The 10275-nt window shown below is 34.2% G+C and overlaps 2 protein-coding genes across 2 annotated transcripts; one reads left to right on the forward strand and one right to left on the reverse strand.

The window, feature by feature from the left end:
• Positions 1–3308: 3308 nt before the first annotated feature.
• Positions 3309–7184, forward strand: LOC107760107 (pyridoxine/pyridoxamine 5'-phosphate oxidase 2). Its single transcript, XM_016578126.2, has 8 exons — positions 3309–3460; positions 3564–3613; positions 3704–3761; positions 4276–4308; positions 4520–4615; positions 5284–5448; positions 5530–5593; positions 6628–7184. The coding sequence occupies exons 1-8, from the start codon at positions 3368–3370 to the stop codon at positions 6693–6695; spliced, it is 627 nt and encodes a 208-aa protein (XP_016433612.1). The 5' UTR covers positions 3309–3367; the 3' UTR covers positions 6696–7184.
• Positions 7185–7317: 133 nt separating this feature from the next.
• On the reverse strand, positions 7318–9968 carry LOC107760106 (laccase-6-like). The gene is made up of 6 exons (XM_016578125.2): positions 9712–9968; positions 9476–9627; positions 9137–9381; positions 8630–8758; positions 7542–8483; positions 7318–7455 (listed from the first exon to the last, which is right to left on the reverse strand). Exons 1-6 carry the CDS (start codon positions 9844–9846, stop codon positions 7325–7327), a joined length of 1734 nt encoding a protein of 577 aa, XP_016433611.1. The 5' UTR covers positions 9847–9968; the 3' UTR covers positions 7318–7324.
• Between the last annotated feature and the right edge of the window lie 307 nt (positions 9969–10275).

Below are 10275 nucleotides of genomic sequence, written 5' to 3' on the forward strand. Positions count from 1 at the left end.
TAATAGAAGAGAGCACAGTTAAACATATTGCTCGAAGAATCTCGATTCAAGAAGGAGATAAAATTGATTTGATAAATCAATACTTAGAAGAAGTGAAAAGAAACTTGCTTCAGTCACTGGATCAGTGCGAAAAATCAGACACTTCAATGCGAAGTGAAACAAGTGGTGATGACCTCGTAGAAGATACACAACCAATACAGCCAGAGATAATATTATCTGACAGAGATATAGAAAAGGTGGAAGATTTCCTCCAACAAATGCACAATTTGGACAAGAAGAAGACTTGACAGCTTACCAGCCGCCAGGACCCACTCAACAGTAGATACACTGTTCATCCACAGTAGAAACACTGTTCAAAAACAGTAGAAACACTGTGTAGGGACCCAGATGTGGGACCCAATTTACTATTTTAGATTCCTTTTTTTTTTGTTATATAAGACGACTTCTTCATTTGAAGAAGGAAGAGTCGAAACCCCCCCTCTCTCTCTACTTTATCTCCTCTCTCTCTCTCTCTCTCTCTCAACTCCCTTTGTAAAGTTTAGCTTATTAGTTTGTAAATCAGTTGAAGATTAATAAAAGTTTTGAAGTTCAGTTCATCTTCAGGGCCTTGCTTCTCGGCCTTCAAGGTACATATTTATTTTCTTTTTAGTATTTGAAATACTTAGTTTCTCTCCCAAGCCATGACTATGTCCAGCTAAACGAATTCATATCTATGTTGAAGAACTAATTTCTCTTGCATATTAACCATGAAGAATCTAGACTCTTTCAAAATATAAAGGAATTTTAATATAGTTTCTTGGCTTGGTTCCAAGATGGTGGTACAATCGGTTCTGGTACTGCTCTTATTGGCTTTGCCTTAGTGGCTACGTCTACCCAGCTGTGACATTAAAGCCCGTTGAAGTTGTCAAAAGGGCTATCCCTTTCATAGTTAAAACTGCTAGACACATGGGCTCAATAAGAGTATGTATTGGACCTAGACAAGCCCCTTGCTTGGGTAAAAGGATATAGATCCTTCCATACAGTCATTAAACTATAATAGAATTGCTGTATATTTCGAATCCTTATTGGTCGTGCGGACTACCGCCAACCTTTAAAGGTACTAAAGCAACTAGATCTGGATGGCCGTGCGGTCTACCGCCCGCCTACCCTGATCCTGGTGTAAATGGTATCTATATATATATATATATATATATATATATATATATATATATATATATATATATATATATATATATATATATATATATAATATTTAAGTTTTTTCTTATCTTATAAATAACTTTATACTTTACGTAAGATCTTATTTTACTGCTAGAATTTTTTTAATTTTTGAAGTCAATTAATCTTTAATATCTTAAGTAAGTTTTATTTAATATTTAAACTTACTTCAAAGTATAAATAGTCATAGGTTATCTCAATTTACGTCTTTCTATATTTTTTATTTTTTTCTATTTTAGTTTTTTAATTAATTTTTTACCTCCATATTTCTAGCTAATTTAGAAGAAAATCTATGAGTGGATCAATATATATATGTATGTATGTATAAAGAGAGAGAGATTAGATTTGTCTAAGATATATTTGGATTATGTATAAGATTCATTAAACTACTTCCTTTAATTATGTTTCCATTTATAATTTCTAATAATTAATGTTGTCCTACAATTGCCAAGTGGCTTCATTTTAGCTTGCCACTTAACTTAACCACAATGCATACTACTTTCCTTTTAATATAATATAGATTTTTTTTAATTTTTGAAGTCAATAAATCTTTAATATCTTAAATAAGTTTTATTTTATATTTAAACTTACTTCAAAGTATAAATAGTCATAAGTTATCTCAATTTACGTCTTTCTATATTTTTTATTTTTTTATATTTCAGTTTTTTAATTAATTTTTTACCTCCATATTTCTAGCTAATTTAGAAGAAAATCTATGAGTGGATCAATATATATATATATATATATATATATATATATATATATATATATATATATATATATAAAGAGAGAGAGAGATTAGATTTGTCTAAGATATATTTGGATTATGTATAAGATTCATTAAATTACTTCCTTTAATTATGTTTCCATTTATAATTTCTAATAATTAATGTTGTCCTACAATTGTCAAGTGGCTTTATTTTAGCTTGCCACTTGGCTTAACCACAATGCATACTATTCTCCTTTTAATATAATATAGATTACAAGGTTTCAATGATGATAATGTTCACTTACTTTGTTTTGCAGGAATCATCAAAAGGAAAGAAAACCAATGAGAAGCTATCGAAAGATGTGATTGCTAAATCAATGGATCTGAAGAAGGAATAAAAAATCTGCAGATATATTCGGCCTTAATCAAGGAAATCAGATTACAAATCAAGGAGCTATTGCCAGCAAATATTCAGTATCCTTGATTAAGCTCAATCAAAGGCTTGATTGTCTCGTGAATGAAAGTTGTGATAAGGAAATTCACGATCGAATCCGGTCCTTCCCAAGAGCAGGATTCGAAGAGGCACCCTTTGGGTCAAAATCCTTTTAAAGATCTCGTGCCTCTATTTTTGATCAAGAATCAACGACTCTTTTCTCTCCTATAAGAAGTTTGCTAAGTTCAAATGGAAGACTTGCGCAACTACACACACTGTTTTCTAAGTCTGTCTACTTCTTAGCCTACACACTGTAATCTTTAGTTTACCAGTGTCTCAAAAGATAGGAAGAGCTAGAATACAAAAGAGAGTTGTGTCACTATTAGAGTTTCATTGTTGCTATACTTCGTTGGCGGTGAACGAATCAAAACCATCCTTGGTGTAATATTATCAAGACCTAAAGGGAACCCTTGTGACCCAAGGGATACTGGATGTAAGTACCACACCGGTACCGAACCAGTATAAAATCGCTGTTTGTCATTCTCTTTCATTTCATTGTTATTTTATATTCTTCTCTCGATCTAGCCAATTAAAATCATCGTTAGTCGACTAATTTTTAACAGACCATAATTCACTCCCTCAAATGTACTAAACTAATAAATATACTGTACGTATTCATGATTAAGCTAAATAAAAAATATGCCAAGAAAAAACTTTAAATAAATTTAAAAAGTTATACTCCATAAAAGATATAAATTTTTAAAAAAAAAATTGAAATGAGTATTATGCCATATCCAATAAAAGAAATAGAAAGCCATATCCTATATAAATATTTAAATAAAAAATCCTATAAGAATATTAGTTTATTATATAATAATTCAAAAATAACCCATCTTGGAGTAATTATTTAACATTGAATGCTACAATTAAAAAAATAGCCGGATAATATTTTTGCTTCTTACCATTTTCTTTTTCCCTGAAAAATACAAAATAAAAATAATCCGAAAATGAGTAGCTCTGCAACAGCGCCATGGAAGCAGCTTCTTCTCAAGTCCCTCAGCTCCAATTCCCATCTTAAGCATTCCACCTACTTTCAGCTCGTAAAATCCCTTCATTTTTGTTCCAAATTTTACTTAATTATTTAAATACAATTTACCAAAAAATCAGTTCTTTATGATCTAATTTTGCTTCTGTTATTATTAGGCAACTGTTGGATCCAATGGCCGACCCTCTAATCGAACTGTTGTCTTCAGGTCCGTTTTCAGCCTTTTAAGCTTATAATAATGCTAAATTCAGAGATTTTTTCCATTCCATTGAGTTTTTTTTTTTTTATTTATTTGCAGAGGGTTTCAAGATGGTACTAACAAGATTCAAATTAATACTGACTCACGAAGCCGCAAGGTCTGTATTAAAAAGTTTAAAATTTTGACACCCTTTTTAATTTTTTTTATTATAAACTTTTGCTACTTTCAAGAATTCATATAAACTATTCAAAGTTTAAAACTCTTTAATATGATGGTATCTGTATTGTGAGGATTAATTATGAATTATCTAGTTTTACGCTGGCTGTCAGCCTACTGGGAATGCGAGCAAGCTCTCACTGGCGGAGTTTAGGGAACATGGTTGTGAGGATTTATATAGCCGACCCCAATTTGTTTGGGACTGGGACATAATAGTTGTTGTTGTTAACATGATGTCATCTCTGTCAAACTAGCTTTTTCGGTAAATTTTAATATTATCTTCTACTATCATTAATTTAACATAAATCACATAAATATCTTATAGTCCATGGTCATACAAACAATCGTCACATAAAATGGGACGGAAGGAGTATAAATGATTGTTTAGTTTCTTTTTTCAATTTAAGTTGTGAATCTTGCTTAGAACTGATGCCAGTTTACTTGAACCAGTGCAGATTGAAGAACTTAAGCATTGCCCATTCGCAGAGGTATTTGAAGTTTTGAACATTTTTAATTCAGTGTTACTGAGGATAAATATAATATGATTCAGCTCCTTCTTTTCTTATGGCTTGTCAATTTGGCCTTAGTGCTTGATTTGTAAATGCACAACAGAGTTGCTTCCCTTCCGACCTTTTGCAAAAACTGAAATGTTCTGTAATTACTCCAACGTCGTTTGAACAAAATCTGGTAATGACTTAGGTATGCTGGTATTTCACTGAAACTTGGGAACAATTCCGAATTCATGGACGAGTAGATATGATTGATGCATCAAATTCTGACCCAGATAAGCTCAAGGTAATTCCAGCAAATCTTTACCATGTCGTGCATTTTTACCTATTCCTATGAGAGTTCATGAATTTGTTTTTGTTCTGCAAGTAATATACCTAAAACATGCCTCTATCTGGAGTAAGGCCTAATTCTCCGGTTTTAAGCTGTGCTAAAGCTCCAATGCATTCAGAACTTGGCTATGTCGAATTACCATGCCTTTCTGATTGTATTAAGATTTCTTTCGTTTCACCGTGGAATAGTAGCAGCGCTTTCAACAAAATTTATTGTTTGCATACTTCAGCGCTAGATATCCTTGAATTATCTGCAAAACTCATTGTTCAGTTTATGCATTTAATTCTGTCGTTAATTCCAAATGTTAAGAATATAATCAGCATAACCGGGTACAAGACTGCATAAAAGCAAGTTACTTCATCAGTCCTGGATATTTTAGAAAGTGATCGACAATGCCAGTTACTTCAAACGACATTAGCTTCATAACCGGTCAAGTAATGAGATGCGATGTATATGTAAAGATTTTGATAGTATAAAGCAGAGATCTCACTATATGTGGTGTTGATCTCTATAAAATAGAGAACTGACTCATCAACTTGACACAGTAATTAAACTTTCTGCCTCAATTTTTCTATTAGTAAATAGTATATTTTCTTCTTTATATTCTGATAAGAACAATTCAGCAAAGAGAGGCAGCTTGGTTTGCTGGTTCGGTGAGATCAAGACTACAGTATTTGGGGCTTACTCCAGGGATTCCTTCTCTAGATGAACAACCATCACACGATTCATTGGATCCCTCGGCTGGTCCAGTTGATGCATTCTGCCTTCTAATTTTGGACCCTGAGAAGGTGCGGGTTTTCCCTGTTCATGTAATTCGCACAGACGAGAATATCACCTCTGTAACTTTTTCGTATTTGTGTTATTTACAGGTTGATTATCTGAATTTGAAGAGTAATGACAGGCTGTCATTTACGGCCGGACAAAGTGTCAATGGTGAGAACTTTTGGACACAAAATAGAGTCAACCCATGATATTTGATTTGTCATCCCATGGATTATGCTTGAACTATTGCTGGTTCAAAACCCCAATCATACTATTGGCATATGGACCGTAATGAATCTTTTTAGTACTATTGACATCATTCTGAGAGGAACGTTGTTCTATTTGACTAAATAAACTAAAATACAGCGTTTCATATGTAATACGATCTACCATTACATTATAGAAATTTGATGTCAGAATCATAAGAGACAGGAAATTCAGGTGTGAAAATTTTATTAATCAGATTAGTCATGGTTTTGCATACCTGTCTACAAAGACCTCCAGTATTCTTCTCTTGCTCCCTCAGTGCGCTCTACTTCTGATTGTACTATACGGATCCATGATTTGAGCGCGATATTGCTTGCAAAACTTCTGTGCAAATGAGTATTTCAGGTTATGCCAATCAGAAGCTTAAAAAAGGGACTGCGACTTTGTTTAATGAGATTGTGGAATACTCATTCTAGCAAGAAGCGTCCCCAAGGAAGGGCATGCTAGGTGATTATTCCTCTATGTAAAATTAAAGGGCCTATTTATATAATTTTAGTTAGTTATCTGCCAAATTGTGTGTCATAGTGGGAGTTAAGTCGTATCAGCCATGCAAGTTATGTAGTCAGTCAAGTTTCTAGACACTCTTTTATCCTTCTCCTCAAGGGATTTCTTCAGTCGTTAGAATGTGAGATATAACTTGTTCCTTTGTGGATTCATTATGGATTTGTTGGTAGAATGGAATTTAAGTAAAGCCTATTTTAGATTCCCAAAACTCGCTGAATTTAAATCTCTAGTTAAGTATTATATATAATCATTGTTCATTTCTTGGTTTCTGTAGTATGATGTACTACCAAGTTGTTCTGGGTTTAATCCATTATGATGCTTTGCATCATCAATCAAGGCTGTTGAATCTGATGAAATAAAAATATCTATTCTCTCTGTATTGTTATATAATGACGGTGTCAAAATGCGAATACTAATCTAATGAGATTTCACAGTTCCTGATGAAATCAATCAGCTGAATTTGAAGCACATGCGTACTAAGGTACCTCATCCTAACCTCTAATGCTTCAGTTTCTGTTTGTGGTCCCTGGTATTCTTTCCATTGTATCGTTGTCTCTTGTGACAATTTGAATGAACAAATGCTTCTCCTAAGCACTTGCCAGTTGTGCTTTGAAGGAAATGTTAAAGCTGAGTGCTTAAGGTAATAAGTTTATTATCTACCATCTAATGGTATGTTTGGACTTCACAGTTTTTGTTCCTAGTAAGCTGCCAGCCAGCTTCTCGGAGTCGGTTCTCATACTTACCATTTGGCTTTTTATTGTATTTCCTATTAATGATTAATCGTTTTCCAATTTCCTGTGTTCATATATCCTACCGTCCACTTCTTTCTTTTATTTTTTACTTTTTGTGGGGAGTAGGAAGGGGCATAGATTGCCTATGTCATGTGTATATATGCCGCATAAGGGCAGCTTTTTCATGATGTTAAAGGCAAATGGATGAACAGGAAAGACAAGTCCCGATTTCAATAAAAAAACTTGGAAATCTCAACAAATGCCAATTCTTTGAAAAAAGAAAAAGAGCAATGTATAGGCTTGCACACTTGGTTGGTCAAAGAATCTCCAATAGAAAAAAATATAAACCATCCATAATTGTTGTTATCAACCTCAACCCCAATAAACACATATATATCTACTAGCATTTGGGCAAGTCTGCTGGAGGATGAGGAAGTCTTTCTAGTGGCCCGTCCCCGTTCTTCACAATGAACACCACCGATAAGCCCCAAGATAAATGTATCTCCAAATGACAGTGCATAAACCATGCCCCTGTACATGAAAATGGTCCAACCATGAGTTTAGTACAATAGACTGTAATAATAAAGACATGAAATTTAGTTTCTAAAAATTATTACCTGGATTGTCAGCAATGAATCGAATGGCAGCCCATCCACCTACTGGAACTCCAATTGTATTCATGTATGGTGGATCTACCAGATTGAAGTTGGCTGTTTCCGGATCATAGTTTCCGGTACCGTAGCCCACAACATAAAAGCTGTAGCCATGTAAATGAATAGGGTGGTTCTCCGTTGTGACAGTTCCGGTGTCCTGTAGAATAAGTTGAACCCTAGTCCCATAGTCAAGGACATAGGTTCTAGTTCCATTTAGAGAATTTGTGTCATTAGGAGCGTTATTAGGTGCCCCGTTCACGAAATCATAGAACTTCAGGGGTACCCCGGGAAAATCTTGAGTGAAGTACCCATTGATTTTCTTGTAGTAAGCTTCTAAAATTGAGATGTTAGGTTTAATAAAGCTGATGTTATTCATTGAAGCAGCCATGACTCCACCCCCTTTAGCTTGGCAATCTTTTTGGGGATTCTTGGACCGGCATTTTTGCACGTTTAGTCCAATTGTCAAGAATAGGTTTTTGTCAATCTCCTTAGGAAAAGCTACAGGATTAAGACTTCTAAGCCCGTCCATGACTGTCTTAACTGCAAGGTTATCGTCAAAACGCGGTAAAGCTGCAGATAAACTTAAGTCGTTTTCTCTGGCACCATAATATTGGAAGTAAGCAATTGATGATATGTTTTGAAATGAGACATTCTTAGCAGATTGGTAAGGTCCCATGGCCATTGAATATCTTGCTATGGGTTGATCGGCAGCGACTAGGACATTTAGGGTTTGACCTGGACCGACCATGACTCGGTCCGTTGTCAATGGCTTTGTGTACTCTGCATCAACTTCAATGATTGTCAACTTGTGATTTGCAATGGCAAAGAAATGCTCCTGGTTCAAAGCTGCATTGACTATCCTTAACAGGTATGTCTTCCCAGGAACCACATCTATTTTATAAAAATCTGAAACAAATCATGACACTTTTAGCTAACATGAGAGGTTTAAAAGTAACAAATATTCCCATTAATGGGAGAAGCTTAATCATATTTCCTTCTTCTTTGAGTTAAAAGTTTTGAAGTAAAAGTTGAGTAATGGATGTCAAATTTACCATTAGCGGAGCAATTATAGTTAGGGCCGGGGTGGCCATTGATGGTAAAAGCATCAGCAGGTGGGGGCGCTCCACCGCTAGCTAGAACTGCCTGCTCAACTTGCATGATGTCTTTCATCCAATACTCTCCTGTATATTCCCAAGTTTGAGAACAGTAAAACAGTTTCAGGAAGTCCGTGTATATAAGTTAAATCATCTAAAAAACTCTTTGGAAATAAGATTGTTTTTGGATAAGTTATTGAGAAAATAGTTCTTGATAACATTCCTATTCCAAAAAGGACTTACGTCTTATACACAGTAAGTGCATAGTTTTTTTACACTACCAGTGTAAGATTACGTTTTATAGCAAGTTACGTACCATTTACTCTAGGTGGTCAATAAATTAAATAGAGTTGCCTGCAATAACCTTTCAAATGAGCTGATTTTGTAAATATTTAATATACTGTCAATGTATAGAACTTAAGCTCTTCTAGAAAAAAGACAACTTTATACATTGAATCAATGTACCTAAAATGATGATATGCTCTTCATAGGGAAACTTGAAAGGGTAAGGGACACCCTTCTTAGGGTAAACAATAATGGCGCCATAAACAGTGGCTCGAAGCCACGAAACATGAGCATGCCAGAAAAATGTGCCCTTCTGTTGTACCAGAGTAAACTCGTACATAAAGTTTTGTCCAGTTTGTATGGGGCATTGTGTAATGTAAGAAGGGCCATCATACCAACACGATAGCCTCTGCCGGATTCCATGCCTGAGGAAATCTTCAAAAGCTCAGGTAAGTTTGCCATAATTTGAAAGAAAAAGGTTTGTGAAATAACATAAGGAAACAGTTTGTGATTAATCACCAGTGGATTGTGATATTGTATGGAGATTCATTAGTTACTCTGACGATAACTTTATCGTCTTCTTGAGCATAAATAGCTGGACCTGGATACATTCCATTGATGGTTGGAATGTCTTTGGTGTTACATAGCTTAGTTATTCTAGTTGTTTGCACCTGCAAAAGAAGAAATAACATTTTGATTATAAAAAAATAACCACTGAGTAAATAAAGAAACTAGGTAAAACAAGAGGATTAAACCTTGAAGTCATAGAATTTTGTTGATCTGCCTCTTGGCCATTGTGATGTAAAACCTTTAACACTGTTGCTGTAATTACTGTACAGTAAAAAGGTTAAGCAGAAGTAAATAAATAATGTATTGACCAAGTTTATCATGTTGAAAGTTGGAGAAACAAATGGACAGGAGGAGAATTTTTTTCTAAGGAGATGACATGTTTTATATTACTGAGGCTTGAATGAATATATACAATGAAGAGAGATGTTGTCTAGCTATAGATGTTTATATTTGGTAGCTTCCATGATTTCTCTCACATGATTTTTTATAATAATAAGTTGTTGGACTTTTGTATAACTCATTATAGTCCCTGAACAGACTTAACATTTTCTTTTTGGATTTAAATTTATACATGTAACATGTTATTTTTTTAATATTATTTATGGGTTACCAAACCATGCTTATTACATAATATTACTCCCTTCTTTTCATCTTGTGTCTTAATTTGACCGGGCAAGAAGTTTAAGAATGTAAAGAAGACTTTTGAATTTTGTGGTCTTGAACTAAAGATATGTATAACATATCAAAAA

This window comes from Nicotiana tabacum, chromosome 11, assembly GCF_000715075.1.
Source record: "Nicotiana tabacum cultivar K326 chromosome 11, ASM71507v2, whole genome shotgun sequence".
Taxonomy (NCBI): Eukaryota; Viridiplantae; Streptophyta; class Magnoliopsida; order Solanales; family Solanaceae; genus Nicotiana; species Nicotiana tabacum.